Here is a 19392-nt window from a genome sequence, read left to right as displayed (position 1 = left end):
GCAATGGGCAGGATCACTTGAGACTTCAGTGATACTTGCTTAGAAAGATTTAATTTTCTGTAGAGTACTGTTGATGTGAATTTTTTGGCGGTCTGTAAGTCTTGCTTTTCTGCTGAAGTGGCAAGTTGGCTTTGGGTGACAGTGTGACTTGGTGCATGGCATAGAGAAAAGATAAGTGAGTGAAAAGTAAGTGAGACTTAAAGAGTGATGCAAGCTTTGGCACAGAGGTTTAAGGAAGAGGGAGAAGGGCATGAACAGGATGGGCACATGGAAGAAGTTACTCTGGGGTGTGATTCAGGAGCATCAATAATGTCGGGCAATGCATGTGGCTTCTAAGAGAGATGGTTGAGTTTAACATAAATTCCAGCTAACGGGAAAGGAGAACTATTTACATCTGTCCTAAGTACAGTGATAGCACGGGACTTGGTAGTTGGGGAAAAAGAAGGGGGAAGGCTTAACTTTTTGAGGGAGGAAAAAGTCTGACTTTGAGGATAGGATAAAGAGTAATTTTAGAGTGCCTGCATGCATGAGGGGGAAGATAGGTATCCTGCTTTTTTTGTTTTTGCTGTTTAGAGTTGAAGTGTTGACAGCTTGCTGGAGGGAACAAGGCAAGGGGACAAGTGAGAAGAGTACTCAATTTCTTTAATTTAGGAATAGGAGATGGTAATGATGTTGCCTGAGGGTAATAGGAGGAAGCTGACAAACGTTGCCCACAGAAAGAAGGAGTAGTTGGAATCATTAAAAGAGGTGCTGAAGGAGCAAGTGAGAGAAGTAGCAGAGGAAGTAAGTGCAGGAGTGATTAATAATAGCATAAAGAAACACAGAAGTGCCTTTTTGAAGTGTGGGTGCTTTAGGGCGCAAGGAGTTAGAAATGTGGAATGTGAAGGGTGGAAGGATGTGCAGTCCAGAAATTTATAGAGTGGTCATGCATTTAGTGCACTTGAGCTTCAGAGGTAGAAATGGAAGAAGTATAAAGGAAGGAAAGAAGGTGAAATGCACTTCATGACTGGAAGCGTGATGAGAAGTGTCCCTGTACAGCATCAAATGAAGGATGCAGGAGCAAGAGCTAAGATGGATGGGAACTGGGGAAATGAGCCAGGAGGAGGAACTGGAAACAGCACAACAGATGGGGGGTGGGGTGGGTGGGATTTGGGGAGCACATCTGGACATACAAAAGAGTGCTGCTGGTAGCCATGCCTAGCTTATCCTCTGTAAGTATCAGAGGGAGAAGGAAGAGACATTGTAAATGTTTGGGTGGTTTTTGCTAAGTAATGATTGCCAGATGGCTTCTAAGTATTTTAGGAGGGAGAGAACTTAACTGCTGGACATTAAATGATGACCAAAAGGAAAGTATTCAGATGAAGGAGTTTTAGGATAGGTGGATTACCTAAGCAAATAAATACAAATTTCATGAAGCCCAAAGGAGAGGGAACTGCAGGGTTTAACTCTTGTGGGTTGTCATTGTGAGCATGCAAGGCTGGAAGGCAGAAGCATGTCACTGACATCTCTGCTGTCTTCATTTCACGGAACTGGGAAAAACTGATGAGAACTGGCAAATATATGAAAATATAATAGCTGTAGCAGCGCTTTTTTTAGGGTTTTTCATTTGACTTCGAAGTGCCATGACAACTTCATTGTATGTTGCTTGAGGATAATTTTCATGACCTCAGTGACAAATGCACGACATATTGTGTGCCATATTGCCTGTGCAGATGCCTGTGCAGCACCGTTAGCATGCTTTACTCTGAAAGACCTAAAGACAGAAGTATTTTACTGATGTATAGTGGAGACGGCTTAGTATGAGTAGTCTTTGTACATACAAAGACAAGCAGCTATGGAATTTTACAACAGTTGTAGATGAGAATGTCAAAGATGAGTGTATATACTAAAAAGCTAATGAAGCTTTTTTTTTCTAGTGGCTGCTAGTATTACCAACACTTCCCTCTTTGACTTTTAGTTAATTATAAAAACAGATGGGTTTGATTCTTTAAAATTATTTTCTGTTATTCCACGCTCTGTCCAAATTCAGCTCTTAATTTGTGTGGCATCCTGGGAAATCACACACTAATGATTGGCATCTCTTGGAACACTTAGGTGTGTTTGTTTTATAACCACTGGTTAGTTATTTGGGATGGAAGGATGACAGATTTTTTTTTTTTCCAGGCAACAAGTTTTTGGCAGTTCATTGTTTAAAACCCCATGAAGATTGACAGAAGTCAATTTGTGTTCCTTTAATTATCCTATTTTTAAAGAGGATAGCATCCTCCTTGAAATTCTTACCTGTGTTGTGTAGTAAAATTGTTCTGCTACCATTACAAAACTCTTACCGTATATATAATGGTTAAATACTAGGGAAAGGCAAGACATCTACCTACAATTTCTGGACTTAGTTTTGAGACAGCCATGTGCCTTAAGAAGTCATAGTAAAGATGCACTTACAGAATCATTTACGTTGGAAAAGACCTTTAAAGATCACAGTCTAACCATAAACCTGGCACTGCCAAGTCCACCACTAAACCATGTCCTTAAGCGCCACATCTGCATGTCTTTTAAATATCTTCAGGGATGGGGACTGAACCACTACTCTGGGCGGCCTGTTCCGATGCTTGACAACCCCTTCAGTGGAGAAATTTTTCCTAATATCCAATCTGAACCTCCCCTGGTGCAACTTGAGGCACTTCCCTCATGTCCTACTGCTTTTTACTTGGGAGAAGAGACTGACACCCACCTGCCTACGGGCTCCTTTCAGGTAGTTGTAGAGCACAAGGTCTCCCCTCAGCCTCCTTTTCTCCAGGCTAAACAGCCCCAGTTCCCTCAGCTGATCCTCAGACTTGTGCTCCAGACCCTTCACCAGCTTTGTTGCCCTTCCCTGGACACACTCCAGCACCTCAATGTCTTTCTTGCAGTGAAGGGCCCAAAACTGAACACAGTGTTCAAGGTGCGGCCTCACCTGTGCCACGTACAGGGGGACGATCACTGCCCTGGTCCTGCTGGCCACACTATCTGTGGTACAAGCCAGGATGCTGCTGGCCTTCTTGGCCACCCGGGCACGCTGCCGGCTCATGTTCAGGTGGCTGTCGACCAACACCCCCAGGTCCTTTCCACCAGGCAGCTTTCCAGCTGCTGTTCCCCAAGCCTGTAGCGCTGCTTGGGGTTGTTGTGGCCCAAGTGCAGAACCCAGCAGTTAATTGGCCTCAGCCCATCGGTCCAGCCTGCCCAGATCCCACTGCAGAACCTTCCTGCCCTTCAGCAGATCAACACTCCTGCCCAGCTTGGTGTCATCTGCAAACTGGCTGAGGGTGCACTCGATCCCCTCACCCACTGATCATTGATAAAGGTATTACAGAGAAGTGACCCCAGTACTGAGCCCTGGGGAACACCATGTATGACCAGCTGCCAACTGGATGTGACTTGATTCACTACCGCTCTGGGCCTTGTCATCCAGCCAGGTTTTTACCCAGCAAACACTACACCTGTCTAAGCCACGAGCAGGCAGTTTCTCCAGAAGAATGCTGTGGGAAATGGTGTCAAAGGCTTTACTAAAGGCCAGGCAGACAACATCCACAGCCTTTCCCTCACCCACTAAGCAGGTCACCTTGTCACAGGAGATCAGGACGGTCAGGCAGGACCTGCCTTTCACAAACCCCTGGTGGCTGGGCCTGATCACCTGGTTTCCCTGTACGCGTTGCATGACGGCACTCAAGATGGTCTGCTCCATAACCTTCCCCAGCTCCGAGGTCAGGCTGACAGCTCTGTAGTTCCCTGGATCCCCCTTCTGGCCCTTCTTGTAGATGGGTGTCACGTTTGCCAACTTCCAGTCACCTGGGACCTCCCCGGTTAGCCAGGACTGCTGATAAATGATGGGAAGTGGCTCGGTGAGCACCCCCAGCTCCCTCAGTACCTTGGGTGGATCCCACCCGGCTCCATAGACCTGTGTGTGTCTGAGTGGTGTAGCAGGTCACTGACCGTTTCCCCTTGGATTGTGGGGGCTTCATTCTGCTCCCCGTCCCTGTCTTCCAGCCCGGAGGGATGGGTACCTGGAGAATAACTGGTCCTACTGTTAAAGACTGAGGCAAAGAAGGCATGAAGTACCTCAGCCTTTTCCTCATCCTTTCTCACTGTGTTTCCCCCACATCCAGTAAAGGATGGAGATTCTCCTTAGCCCTCCTTTTGTTGCTAAAGTACTTACAGAAACATTTTTTTATGGTCTTTTACAGCAGTAGCTAGATGAAGTTCTAGCCGGGCCTTGGCCCTTCTGATTTTCTCCCTGCATAACCTCATGACATCCTTGTGGTCCTCCTGAGTGGCCTGTCCCTTCTTCCAGAGGTCATGAACTCTTTTCTTTCCTGAGTTCCAGCCAAAGCTCTCTGTCCTGCCCACTTCAAGTCTACTTCTTTCTGTTGTCTCTGACACCATATGGCGTGTGAGCTGGGAACTGCTGAAGGTACCTCAAAAACAGGATGCTGACCCAAGCTAGCCCAAAACCTTACCGTGCATGGGAGATGGGGCTAGCAGGTGGTGGACTACAGTTCACTTACAGATACCAAACCACTCACTCATCCTATCATATACACTGACTCCTGCATCAAAGCTGTCCAGGCTGTCACTTGCATGTCTAATAGTGCAGAACATGAGGAGGTTGTGTTGCACCACCCTTGATGATCTGTACCAGTTCTGACAAAAATAAGCTTGCCTTAATGTAGAAGTGCCTTACAGCCCAGGACGTATGTGAGATGTGGAGAGCCTGTTTCTGGGTACAATCCAAAGCCATTGGTGTGTAGAATGGAAAGGCTGTGCTTGTCTAGCCCAGCATGCGCGCATGCAGCTGTGACCTTTTGCTGCATCACGTGGCAGGTGTGCCGTGGGCACAGTTTGCACCGGGGCAGTAAGGCCAGAGCAGGCTGGGAGCACTGGATGTATTGGGCCCGCTCAGATGCGAGGTGCAGTGCTCACCCAGAAGCCCCCCTCCTTGGGGTACCAGGTGGATTGCACAGGCAGCATGGGAGTCAGAGCTGCAGGACAAGGAGAGGGACAAAAAAGAGACTCATGGCTCTGGGCAGACCACTGTTCTCACCACAAAGAAAGCTTGCAGCCGACTCCTGTTTATGGGTTCCCTGCTAACAGGGGGCAGGTGAGACAGCAGACACTGGTCACCTGGATTCTTCTGGAGGGCCATGTGCCAGGTGCAGGAATGCCTTCCTGAAACATCTCCAACCTAAAAAAAAAAAAAAAAAAAAAAGTGATACTTTTAAATGTGACTGGGAAGACAGTAAACAAGGGAAGAGAGGAGTTTAGGGAGTTTAGTGCTCTTCTAAGGTAAGTAGAGAAAGAGACAGCCTCATTAAAACAAGTCCCAGCCATTCTTAAGTTGCTGACTGCTTGACTGTTTAGCCCGCACGCATGAAAATATTGACAAGCTTTGGAATTCTTATCCCTAATAATGAGACTGGTTATTCTCTTGAGCTAAATCTGAAAAGTTGAAATGCTGCCAAAACATTTCTTATGTGGTGTGTATCTTCAGTCTGTGGGTCATGCTAGAACTTATTTAAGAGCTTGCTTACAAGACAGACCTGACTACTAGGTTTGCTGAGACTTGAAGGTATGGTCCCCCTTGTCCCCTGCCTGTCTGAACTTCTGTTTCTAGATACCTTTCTAGTAAATGCACATGAATATGCAGGGATGTATGATAATTTAATTAGCTGTAACTTCTGAAAGATCAAAAATATTTCAGACTTTCTTACTCAATGGAGCATTTTCTAAAATCTGTTCAACCCAGTTCCCTCAGTGGTGCAGCTTGAGTGAAGGGGTTGCTGTGAAGGCATTTCTTTTGGTAGCTGTGCCGTGTAAAATGGTCCTAGTCATCTTTACACTCCCACCTCTTTGTTCTCACCACCCTGTATTAGCTCTTCTGCTGTGAGAGTGGCAGCTGGCTCTCCTGTGCTCATGTGGCAAACTGCTTAGGTTAAAACCAAGGAAGCAGAGATGGTAAAAGGAGATGGGGAACCGATCTCACTTCAGCTACACTGCTGAACTGAATGGATAGGAAAGGAATCTGTTTAAAATGGACCTGCCTGGTTCATCGTTGTGCCACAGACCTGAGTGGTGTGCAGGCATGGGAACTGATGATGGTGGGGAGCAGGTCAGAAGAATGTGCAGGGTAAGGGAAAAATGTTGAAAGTAAAAGCTGTAGCATCATCGTTTATAACTGCTTTAAAAATGTAGGGGAGTATCCCTGGCTTCAGCTGGGATGGAGTTCTCTTCTTAGCTGGTGCAGTGCTGTGTTTTGGGTTTGGTGTGAGAACAATGTTGATAATATACTGATGTTTTTCGTTGTTGCTAAGTAATGTTTATACTAAGTCAAGGACTTTTCAATTTCTCAGGCCCTGCCAGCGGGAGGGCTGGAGGGGCATGGGAGATTGCGAGGGGACGCTGCCAGGACAGGTGACCTGAATTGGCCAAAGGGACATTCCCTACCATGGGATGTTATGATGAGTATATAAACTGGGGGGGTTTGCTGGGAGCTGCTGCTCAGGGACTGGCTGGGCATCGGTCAGCGGGTGGTGAGCAACCGTATTGTGCATCACTTGAGAGAACTCTTCCCTTTGGATTTCATTCCTCTCCCCTTCTCCCTCCTATTCATTATTATTATTATTTTTGTTGTTGTTGTTGTTGTTTTTATTCCAATTATTGAATTGCTCTTATCTCAACCCTTAAGTTTTCCAATCCTTCCCTATTCTTTTCCCCATCCCTCCAGGGCAGGGGGAATGAGCAAGTGGCTGCGCAGTACTTAGCTACTGGCTGGGGTTAAACCATGACAGGGAGGAATTAAGGGAGTTACTCCTTGGGTTTTTTATTGTTTTTCTAGTCCCATCTAGTGAGTCATTTGTGGGTCACTTCCAAGTTGAGATAGTCTATGATACTATGATTTCAGTCATCCAGAAGTTTCAGTTTGAATTTTTGGGAGCAGCTAAAAGGTGACCCAGCAGAAACCACATGCCTCTCTGATCTGATGGAAATGAAGAGCTGTATCTGTGTTGATACTTTACATGTAGCTTTGTGTGTGTATGTGTTGTTTTTCAATTACTTGTTGCTATTCATACCTTCAAAACTCCTAAATAAAGTTTTGTTTATGTTAGTAATTTAACTCTCCCAGTTCATTTCAAGTAAATGGGCAGATCATATTCTGTTTTCTGAGGTTAGGTTAAAAACTATGATGATAATGCCACACAAGTTTTAGATGCATTTTCTCACAAGGGGTTTGTTTTAAAGAATATGTGGACAGCACCCATTTTGCGCAACATGAACTTCTTGGCCAACGATCTGCTTTGCTATGTTCTTTATAAAAGAAAAAAGCGCAAGACCCATTATTTCATTATTTTCACTACAAGCAAAACTGGCAATGTGGGTTTTGATCCACGTGCAGAAGGAGTACTATCATGTTACTACAAAGGTAAGGAGCTGCTCGTTGACCTACAGGTGGAAGGAAGCTGTGTGGGCCATGGTGAAGCACTCCAGAGTGCTCTCCTTCATCTAGTAGAAGTGCTTCCCTGTACTGAACGTGTGTTATTTGGGAGAGCAGGAGAACATGGGCTAGGCCTGGATCATGCTTGTGACCTGGCTTCTCAGGACCTGCTTGGCTGCCTGGTGGCAGCGGGTGAATCATTTTTCAGTGAGTAGCAGAAATTTGGCTATTATTGAGCATTCGGTTACGAACAAATGATTCTCAAATACACCTGAACTAGAGACACACTAAAGTACATTTTATGTCATGCTAATCAAAATGCATTTTGATACCTTTCAATGTTTTACAGGGCTTCCAGATTCATGCAATAGTGGATGCATTTCATGCAATATTTTATGTAACTTAAAATAGTGCTCTATAGTTGCTCTTATCCACAGGTATAGTGAAGAAAAGTAGATGCTTAAAATAAAAACAGCAAGCCACAAATGATTTTATGAAATGAAGTTGAAAACACATGATGCCTCTTAAGAACATGTTTTCCGAAGGCAAAGGCTGCAATGACTTAAGGAAGTGCAGTCATGGCATCGCAGTGTGTAATCTTGGACAGGACTGTGCATTTTATCCAATTGACCCAGAATGAAATGAGCTGCGTTTGCATTATTCTTGATAACATGTTCTGGTGCTCTGAAAGGCGTGAGAAGTGCCTGCAAAGGGAATGAATTAACTCTAGAAAAGGTTAGTAGCTTGATGGAAAGCTGGAACTGGCACTGCTTTTTCTCAGACTGCTTTTTTGGAGTAAGGTCTGGTACCAGATGAAGTCAGGAAGTGCCTGTTGAAGAGGAGTGGGTCTTAGGCTTTAGGAGGTGTGAGAAAGGCCTGCAAGGCGATGGAGGTCTTTCACTTAAAATAGTTAATAGCCTGGGGTACATGACCACATCCTGGGATCCTGATCTCTCTGTTGCCCCTAACACACTGCAGTTCTCATTAAGGACTTGTATTGGTGGTGGTCTGTTCCCAGCTGCCCTCAGCGTGGGTGCGGGTTGTGCCCAGGTGCAGAATCAAGTCGCGTTTGGGAAGCCAGTAGGAAATTCTCTCTGGTGTCTTCGTCCAGATGTAGTATGGCTGTGAGTGTTTTCTCTCTGGGTTGGGGAGGCACAGCATACACCCCTACAGGCTCTTATTTTTTCCCATGGATTACTGCTTCAAAGGTCGTGATACTCCTAGTTCATTTTTGGAAACTTACTGTCTGGCTGTAAGTTTTGCCTAGGTAAAGCAAATCCTATGAGTATGTTGTGGCCAATCCTATTTCTATGCTAGTCCAAATTGCAAGATACTTATCATCACTACCACTTTTTATTAAAAGCACAATCTTCATGTTTGACTTGAGTATTGGAGAATTGGGTAATGAGTCTCCGATTTCAGTCAACCAGTTCAACCAAGGAAGAGTCTGATCATGTTTTCAGTAATTTCAAAGAACTATGAGCAGAAATAGCATCAAATTGTTGAAGCTCTGTGAATTCATCAGCATCTTTTAATGGACTAAGATTCTGTCATTTGCTTGAAAAGTGCATATTGAAGAAGCCAAGGAAAATTTTCAGAAGAGTGTGATCCTTTCTGCAAGCTTTAGAAAAAGATTCAGCTTTGGTCAACATAATTTTCTTTCCCTGTAAGCATGCTTGATCACCACTATTTTTGTCATCATTATTAACTTTGCTAACAGTATCGCTAGTTTCTTTGCACAGTTATTTAAATTTCTAAAAGTAGCTAGTTAGAGCCATACTGAGGAACTTTTATCAGAGGGTCCCTAGTCCAGCTACTTGTTCTCAGGTTCTAGTGAAATTTATCAGGGAGCAATACCACATAATGATCCAGCTTTTGATACCTAATAAGTAGTTGGGGTGCATTTGACACAAAGCTCAGTACTGAAATCCTTATTCTGATGCTCATTTTGCCTTCCATGGTGACCGTGTATTGCCGCTGACTTTTTTATCCTGCAGCCTTTCAGCAGCTGCAGACTCGCACCTTTCCTTAGCAGAGCTTCCCTTCAAATTTTCATTATTCCATTTATTCTTCTTTCGGCCTGTGATGGCTCAACACAGCGTTGTGGGTGTCTTCTGCCGTGTACCATCCCTGAGTCTTTGGATCCCCTTACAAGCTGCAGCCACCTTTTCTAATGCTATTTTAACTTTTCTGCTATCTTTCTCTTCTATTTTTGCCTTTTACAGTGGCATGAGTGCTTTTTCTTAAATTATTTGCTCAGAGCAGAAACAATGTATGACATTTTTGCTTAAGCCCCTTTCAGATATGTGCTTTCCTCATGCAAAATTTTTTTTGAGATACTAGAAATTGAAACCAAGTAATCCGGAACACCTACTTTCCTACTCCAGTGTATGCAGATAAGCCACAAAAGAAGAAAATCCCTACATGTCTATCTGTGGTCCTAGATAAATCCTCTGCCCAAGCACTGTGATAAGCTTGAAGCTAGTACGCTCTTCATTTCAAATTTAGTGAGAATCTGAAGTGCTGACTTTGAGAAATACATGCAAGTACAGCAAATAGTCCATATGAGTGTACACAGATTTTATTCAAAGTTTTATTTTGTTTTTAATCAGGTTTGGTTATAAATCCATAAAAACTTAAGGCAGTGACAAATCTGTGTATGTTTTATAGCCTTGTGTTGATGGGGGGTTGGGCACGGGGAACAACAAAGCTTTATTTTAAATAGAGATGTTGGAAACTTCAGGGAAAGGCTGTCAGACATAACAATTTGGCCTGTAAATATAATTATATTTAGTGCCTAACTGTTGGGTTCTTGAGGATTTCTGTGACCTCAGGAAAGCAAGTGTTTGGTCTTGATGATCCTGTCCCATGGAGCCTTGTACTGTGGTTTCAACCCGAGCTGCCTCTGGCCTCCCCTTTCTCGAGAACGTGATGACCACACACATGTAAACCCTCCTGAGGGGCTGCTGCACGTCATTATTAGACACGGGCACAATGGCTGGAGTAGCACCAAGACTGGGACAAGAACGGAGAATCGCTAGAGATACCTCCACTGAACAAGAGACACAAAATCTCGTGTTGTCATGGGGTGTTTTATTTAGGACATCATATTTAATGTGGGATTCTTCTGGCTTTTAGCCATGTGCACAGTTAATTGTAATCTCATTTTGAGAAGAGGGAGAAGAAAAAGAATCCACCTTAGTAAAATGCATTAAAATAAACCTTAACTTCAGGAAGATCCTGAGTTGGTTGTAGCAATAACTTGGAAGAGCAGGGTTGGGCTTTTTTGATATTTTTTGTTGTTGTTGTTTTGGCCAGCCTGTTTTCCTCTGAAAACAGAGGTTATGCAGTTGTGCTTTCACTTCCTCTGTCCCCCCTTCCCTCCTTCCCAGCCTTGCTCAGTAACGCTGGACCTTGTCAGACAGCTTCAACCAAATTTGACAGAGGGGATTTGGGCTCAAATACATTAAATCCTGGCAAATTTTTGCCTGAGTGGAAAGGTCTGTTGTGTCTCCTACAAAAGCTTCAGTGTGTGTATAGCCTTTAGTTGGCACAGGAGAATTTGTCGTGCAAGAGGGATGTGACCCAATGGCCCTCATGCAAGAAGAGCTTTTACCAGTACTGGTACATTATGGGACTGCTGAGCTCTACTCTCTTGGGTAATGAAGCGCTTGGTGGAGTTTTTGCTCTGCTTTTTCAGGTTTTCTGCAAAAGTTAGCACAAGCAAGTGAGTAGATACCCTCTCACAGTGACAGGGTGCCCCCAGTTACCTGTTCAGTGGTGCCTTTGTGGAGCAATTGCTCTGCTCCTGGCTTCAGCTGTCTCTGAGCTCTGTGGCTTCTGAAGATAGTCCTGTGCTGCTGGAGACCTAAGCGTGAGAGTAGGCAGGAGCCATCGTTTTTGCAGAAGGAGGCACGTGCTTCTCTGAGGGGCAGGAGGGCACAGCAGGGGGATCTGCTTGATAGATACTGGCAGCAGCCACGTGTGGGTCTGGTGGTTCTCCTCCTCTTTTGATTTCAAATGGTGAATATGGGTCTCATTACACACCTGAAAATTCATCCATGAGGCACAAACTTACTGAAAAGCAAGCTTCCTTGCTTCCACTGTTCAAGTAAATAGTCTTTGGCAGCTGTGAGCGAACATCTGGACAGAGCAAAGTAAGTGGGTAAAACTCTGACAGCCCTGATGCAATATTTTAAAGAAACAGCAGATTGCTGCATCCTGTCTACACCCCTGCAGCTACTGCTGTGGCCATTGGAAATGCCACATTGTCCAGCAGTGTCTTTTTCAGTGCCTTTTCAGCTTATGTTCATAGTCAGACCATATGAAAAAAGCCAAAAAAATTTGCTCTCAGATACTCCAGAGTATGTTGTATATTTCTTAATCCACAGCTAACATGTCTTTCTGCAGTCTATGTTAGCATGTACACTGGACACAGACTCCAGATTTAAATTTATACAGTGGGGTGACAGACGAGGCATATGCACATGTAATGGCTACATGTAAACACACTCTTGTTATAGTGTGAATGTGTCTTTAGGAGAAATGGTGTTTCGTTTGGCTATAATTTAATCTGCTTCTTGAAGAAAAATTGCTAGAAGACCTAAAACAGTTCTTTCTGCTCAGGAACATATGCATTGTTTCACTAAAGTACTTTTTCAAAAGCAGCTCTACAAAAGCTTGCAAACTTGAGCGGTTTAACTTTAATCATCCCAGATGTTGGCTTTCATAGTGAGTTGCTGTTTGGGTTAGATACAAGCACCTTTTGGTCAGAGAATGCAATGTTTCCTGCAGCAAGGACAAGTTTTTCTTGGAGTAATGAGAATAGCTTAGCCTACTTGGAATTAAAAATTATTGATTTGGGGAATTAAGTGTTGGAGGACAATGTTTTCTGGTTTGCAGGGTGGTCTCTCCAAAGCTGCGGTTGCATTTACTGGAAAAACTTGCCACCAGCAATGTTCAGAGCTGTGCAAGGCCTGTTGGCTCTGTATTGGCTCTTAATTAATGACCCACATTCTCACAGCTGCACTGAGACCTTCTGTGATGTGGCTGTACCAGGGGAAAACAATGGAGTTACTTATTTCCAGCTGTATCTGTCACATGAATAAAGGACGTGAATTTGTGCCAGAGTACGGTCGCTGTTGGCTGTAGTATGGAACTTTTGGGTTAGGGCGGGGGTGGGGTTTGTTAGCCAAGACAGTGTCATTTGTAAGACTTGGAGATCTGAGAACAAATGGCCAAGCTGTCTTCAAATGCAGCGTGTTGGGTTTGTCTCAAACACATTGTGTGTACAGAAAGCCCAGGTGGCCAGTTCTGGCTACAACGGCTGCATAGTTTGAAAAAACAGTTCAAGGCCCCATAGTGGAACACTTGAAATGAAATGGAATACAGCCTTTACTCTGGCATGTGCTAATTAATCTTTCAATGAAGCCAGCATATAGCTCTGCTTTCCTGCTGAAGCCACTCAAACTGTACCTGGTGGCTCTGCCTCCAACAGTATGGTAGCAGCTATATTCTTACTTTTACCACGAACTAAAAATGCTTGATAGGACATCATCAAAGCTGTGAATCTTTGATTGTGAACTGCTTCTGTCAAGCTTTTACCTAATTCCTCTAAGGTAACCTGTCAGTTGCCTCCCAGATAGGGCAAGTCTTTAACGTGCACGATGAGGACAGTGTCTTCTGTGGAAATGTCTTCTGTAACTAATGTATTGGTGTAACCTTATATGTTTTACATGTGTTATTTTCATTTTTACACTTTAAACTCTTTTTTTCGGTATGTATTGAAAGTGACAGTAATTGTTTTAATACATTTTGAGGTTACCTAAATGCAAGAAAGACAAGTAACATTCTACAGTGCTCAGACTCATTGCAAGCAGGTCTTTCAACAAGCTTGGGCTGAATGTGTGCTGACCTCAGGCTGTTTTGTTGTTCCAGACATTCAGCAACACCTGTGTAACCCTGGCTTTGACTGTTGCCAGTGAAAACTAGGCAAAATGTGGGTGGTTGTGTGTCTATTGAATAATCAAACCTCAAGAAACAGGAACTTCCTTGAACCACGCTATGTTGGGAGAAGTTGACACAGTGCTATTGATTTTAGCTCTGACTCTGGCATAATGGATGGAAGTGAGAATTGTGTCTGCTTGTGAGGGAGCAAGGTAACACACACGTGCTTGTATTTGCGAGTGTACACTCACGTGCATGCACACACAATTACGTAGCTAGACAGACTTTTTCAAGAAGCTGGGACACTCTTGCTGTGACGGACTTGTTAGAAGCTGGGACACTCTTGCTGGGGTTCAGCCTAGAGCGTGTTCCAAGAGGGTTTGCAAGAAACATTTGTGTGTTGTCCCAGCATTGCTGTAAATGCCAGAGTGATCCCATTGAGTGGGATCTTGGTCAGAGGCAATTCTGAGCAAATGAAGAGTGATTTAGAGCATGGTGCATTTAATTATTACTTTTTTTCCCCCAATGTCTATTCAGTGCTTTATGAATGTTTAACAGGGTCTTTTCACAGCCTCGTTAAGTGCCTTATTGAGCTATAATAGCCAGGAGTGCTGTTAGCAGTTCCAGCAGTAAGCATGGCCGTGTATATTGTGTACCTGCCAAACAGCTGCTGGAGTTATGATGAACAAGGCAACGAGATCCTAGCATACTCATCAGAAACACGTATCAGAGTCTACAAACTTCTGTTACTGATCAGCGGTGTCGGAAGCTGATTCACATCTACTCCTTGCACCGTTTCAAACACTGTCAGAAATGGACCTCTGCAGCTGTTTGTGTTAGCCCTGATTTCATACTTCTGTACATACTAGAGAAACCAAGCTGAGTTACTGGCTACAGCCAGCCTCTATAGGAAGAGGGAAGGGCACTTACACTATGTCACACTGTAAATAAGCCCGCACACTTAAACTTAAGAGGTCATTCTGTTGCTGGCAGCTAATTCGTGATTTTCTTGCCAGAAGGATCATGTGCTGCTTGGGGCTGGCTCTGCAGAGGTGTCCTGTAGCTGGAGCTTGCTGGCTCTTGTTGGGATATCTCCACATTCCCATAGCCCTCATCTTCTCTGGCTGTTTGGGAGGAGACTGAATTGTCCAGCTTCTCCCTCTTATCTGCTTCCCTATCTCCCTTTTCCCTCTTGCCCCCACAGTTTTCCTGAGGGAAATAACTGCTTGGTGCTTTGCACTGTTGAAAGCTGTTCTTGGTTTCTGGACTCATGTTGTCCTAGAAGGAGATCATACCTTGAAAGCAAAATGCTGTTAGTGAAACACTGATAGAGCATGATATTCAGTACATGCTAGTATTTCTCTAGGGAGTAAAAATTTAAAGTTATGAAGTATGTGGGAGTTTGAGTAGGGATGTGACCATTTCATGTTGGTTGGGGGGATATAAAGCTGATGGACAGTATGCATAGGTGTATTATTAAAAAGGCTCACTAACATGCCGGCTCTCCTTTTATTATGGTTATGATGATGATGATGGGTTGTTTTTTTTTTACTCCTCCTTGGATCGCTCCTAATTCGTAATATTCAGAAATAACTGTTCAGCATTTTTACTGTCAGTGGTTCAATACTGACACAGAAGGAAAACCATTAGGCAAGCAATAGCAAATGCTTGTCAAAAGGTCCTTTTGAGATTTACTCAGTGTTCTCATCATGTAAGTGTTGAGATCACAGCACGTCCATGCATTTTCTGTGTCAACACTCTGCCCTTTCGGCAGGCCCTTTGAGGCTCCTAGTAATTTCTAACATGAAGACTCAATAGCACCGATGTCACTTAAATACCTTCTTAAATGCTGGTAACAGACTTGTGTTGGAGATTGTTTATAACCAGGGATCTGCTCACACCCATGGAGTCATTCATGCATGAATGGGAACTCTGGTACTGGGAGGTGTGTGATCCTGGTTCTGTGGCGTCATGTACCTCTTCTTCCTCAGCTGACGGATGTCAAAAATAATGGGTTAAATGTGGGACAAGTAGGCAGGTAAAAAGAAACAAATGCTTTCTTTTCCTGTTCTGTGCCAAGGAGCCATGAGAATGCCCTCCTGGAGTTTGCTGGCAAAGAGGGACAGGAGTAAGAAATGAGAGCATTTTGTTTGCAGGACCCCAGCCAGGCTGTAGAGAGGGTCGAGGAGTGAGGGTTTCAGGACTTTCATACTCTGTCTTCTTCTGCATGGAGTGGGTTTTCCCTTTATGCCCATCTGGCATGCAGCACAACTTGTGTGCACGTGTTCACAGTGAAAAAACATTCAGTCTCCAAACTAATACCTTTGCTGTCATACACACCTTGTGACATATGCCTTTCTTGTCTCTACTTGCATTTTTTTATCAGGATGGGTGGGGGCTTGAGATAAGAAATCATAAATCCACATAGAAGTGACTCAGACACATAACCTGTTGTTGGGAGCATGAGCATGGTGCTGTCTCTCCCTGCACCCTTGTGTTTTGCATGAGAGTCCAGCTCTGGAGAAGCGAGAGCTCCTCGGAGGGCTGAATGCCATAGTTAGCTCAGAAAATTCACCTTGAAATGATTAATTTTGTTACTTGATGAATGGGGAAACCTTGCTACTTGGAGAGCGGATTATCAAGCCTAAACCAGAAACTGAGAAATCCATGTGAATAAGGCTTTTTATTTTATTTTATTTTTATTCCCCACCAACGTGAAGTGCCGAATAGATACTTTCCACTAAGCTCACAGTAGTACTTGACTTGGAAGCATAGGATCATCTCCTAGGATTCCTTGTGTCTCAGCAAGGACTAAAATATCTTGCCTGGAAAAAAAATAATCTAGCTTTTAAAGCAGCACTATTCTGTAGGTTGTGTTGATTATTGCTTTGTGCTGCATGACTGTGATTTTTGGCACGCAGTGTCACATACCAAATTCCCAAAATAAAATGCTACATGATATTCTAAGAGCTTTTAGGAAGCTTTAAAAAGGGATTTGTCCACTGAGTCGGTATCTCTTCTGGTGAAGCCAAGTGATGCAGCAGGAATGGTTTAAGACGAGGAAACTAGTCAGCAGATAATTAGTCTTTTTAAATAAGTGCAAGGAGAAAAAAAGAAAACCTTCCATCAGTCTCATGTTTGTAAAAGTTGTCAGTAATCCTGCTTTGATTGTAAAGGGTTTACAGCTATACGTTTGAATAGCTAAAACATCTGTTCAGCAACGTTGTGAAATCCTTGTGTTCGGAACCCCTGATAAGGGGGACTGCTGAGCAATTGGCTCATAGAGGCTCTAGAGGCAGCAAGGGCTGTACATGCAGTGGTCACTGCTTGCCTTTCCTCCTCCTGGTCAGAGGAAAACGTAGGAGACAGCTATTACTTACATGTGATTTTCCTTTGCAAGGGAGAGAGCAGGAAGTGCCTAGGAAATGGTTCACAACAGAAACCTGGAGTTATAAGTAGGAGAGAGGAGGAGGAGAGCCTATGGATGCAGTCTGTGAACAGCTGAAATACTGATACCACAGCAGCAGAGGAAAACTGGGCTTCTGCGGGAGCGAGCACATCCCCAGCTGTCCTGATGGAAGGAGAGACGGGACCCGAGGCCAAAAGAAAAGCCAGCAAAGCCACATGGATCGCCCTCGGTATCTTTGTGAGTGGCACCGTTGTGCTTGGCACCATGCTTTTCCTGGGTAAGTGAAAAGGTCGAGGCTAACCTGAACGCTACCCTCCCCAGCCTGTCTGCTTGGTGCCAATGTTTGTGCTCCACAGCTTGTATTGGTGAAAATCTCGATCTTTTCTCCACCACCCCCCCCGCCCGTTTTATCTTTATCTTGAAATGCAAATGCATCAGGAAAGGGATTTGTTGTGGGAACACTAGAGCTGGAAGATGCAGTGTGAGCTCACGTAAATTTTTGAATGCTGAATTTAAATTTGCATACTCAGTGGAATGTGTTCTAGCCAGGATTGGGTGCTTTGGCAGAACGGGGAGTGATGGGTGAGATACCATGTATCAGTAATGCTGATTACAAACTCACATAATGTGACCGACGTGGACTAACAGTCTCTGTTTCCTGAAAATGAATCTGTAGCGCACACGTTTTATGGAAACTTTTGGGGTTTCCTTCATTTGGTTTTCATTTAGGGCTTGACTAAAATTCCTGCAGAAGGCTTGAATAATGCATATGTTTGCACATTTTTTAGATCTTTCTCTTCTTCTGCGATGAATTGCAAAGTTGTCTTTGCAAAAATCATGAAGGGTGCATCTGGGATAAAATTAAAAGGTTTTGATCAGATTTATAAGCTGTAACTGGACACAACAGGGAAGGAATTAATTTTTCCTCTCTGGGATTTGGAATCATCTGTAGACCAGTTTTGTGGGACTATCACGTGGAAGCATATGCCTACACCTACGAAATGATGTGTCCTGTACCCAGGACCACCAAGCAGAGAAGAGAAAGCAGTGTTGTGTCCTCTAGGAACTTGCAGAGACAGACCCTCTTTTGGAATAATTCAGCCCAACTTTTCATTTCTTTAGACCGAGACAGATTTCCCTGGACTGGAGGGAACTTAGCCTCTAAGTGTACCTTTTGCTTCCCTCTGATCCTTTATGATCTTTTGATCTTGTTTGAAAAGTCTGCTTCATTTATATCACAACAGAGACAATTATGCCAGGTTTTCTGTAGAATATTTAAAGCACCAGGCTTGCACTCAGTGGTTCTCTGCTCTAGAGCAAATTCTGCAAACATGTGCAGGCAAGTAACATTTGTGTATGTGAGTAATCCCTCTCAATTCAACGAAACTCTTTATAAATGTGAGTAGGATTCAGTCTTCGACTTGTTAGTCCAAAATATTTTTTCTAGATGAAAAATAATGTTTTCAGTTGAAGAATACAATAGCAAACACCAAGGAGTAATGAAGAGACTTTATTTCTTCTTTTTAGCACTATTTCGTTTATTCCTTGTAAAAAGCAAAAGATATTTACCACATAGCTTGTCAGAGGTAAAAGTATGCATAGACCAGACATGAAAATTCAAGCAAATATATTAATTCTTAGAGATAGTTTCCTAAGTGTGCTGAGGCCTATTCCATAGCCAGGGGTTCAGTGTCAAAATTTTCATTGGCATAACTGCTAAGAAAATAAAAATGCTGGTCTTGGGTCAACCAAAATGTTTTTATGATTTGTTTGGAAATCGTCTGAGGTCTCCAAATAAAAGAATAAAGGAAAAAAGTTAAATTGTTTTGGTTTAACATTCTCTCAATGCAATGTTTCCATATTCCGTTGTGACACTCTGTGTTGTTTGTACATTTGAGTTTAACTCTTCCTTAGTTTTGTTAAATTGCAGAAAAGACGACCAGTATTTCTGGTCATGTGAAATATTTCAGGCACCTCAAGGTGACTTTTCTTCAATCTGCAAAAATTGCTGTTTCTGGTAGACGTGAAACAATTTCCCTTCAATTTTCCAGCCTGAGGAGTGAAACATAGCCCCCTCCTGCTTCTCTTCTTTCTTCTCAGACTTCCTGCAACTCTAAGAGGAATCTGGGAGAATCACATATTTTTATTTACTGTTACTTGCTCGTACCAGCTGTAGCGATACCATGACTCCAGCAGAGAGCTGCTAGGGGAGTCCCTTGGCATCACATGGCAAACATCCGCGGCCTTCGGAACTCCAGAGAGTGCTGTGGACTCTGGCAGGACAGGGGTCACCTCCTTCTTGGGAGCTGGGGCCAGAGCAAAAGGAAGCAGATTCCTCTCCAGTTCCCTTGGGCTTCCTTTGAACCCCAGTTTGGTAGCCTCTCCTCCTGACTTGATAGCCCTTTGGACCTCTCAGGTTATAGGAACATCCACATTATTTGCACCTTCATGTTTTATGCCTTTTCCCCTTTCAGATTTTTTGAAGGAACTTAATTACAGTGTATATTTGCCTAAGAATCTGGAAGCAGGCTTATAAGGGAAGAAGCCAGGACACTGGACGTCATAACCACAACTG

General features: G+C 43.7%; 1 protein-coding gene across 1 annotated transcript in view; it reads left to right on the top strand.

The window, feature by feature from the left end:
- Window positions 1-16297: 16297 nt before the first annotated feature.
- The window catches only part of PHEX (phosphate regulating endopeptidase X-linked), a 113801-nt gene continuing 110706 nt past the window's right edge, over window positions 16298-19392 (top strand). The window contains exon 1 of the mRNA XM_056329663.1: window positions 16298-17094. Within this exon, the coding sequence (XP_056185638.1) occupies window positions 16983-17094 (112 nt within the window). The 5' untranslated portion in view covers window positions 16298-16982. The remainder of the gene's footprint in view (window positions 17095-19392) is intronic.

Source organism: Falco biarmicus, chromosome 2, assembly GCF_023638135.1.
Source record: "Falco biarmicus isolate bFalBia1 chromosome 2, bFalBia1.pri, whole genome shotgun sequence".
Lineage (NCBI taxonomy): Eukaryota > Metazoa > Chordata > Aves > Falconiformes > Falconidae > Falco > Falco biarmicus.
Note: the sequence above shows the minus strand (reverse complement) of the source record. Positions and strands in the feature narration are given on the sequence as shown.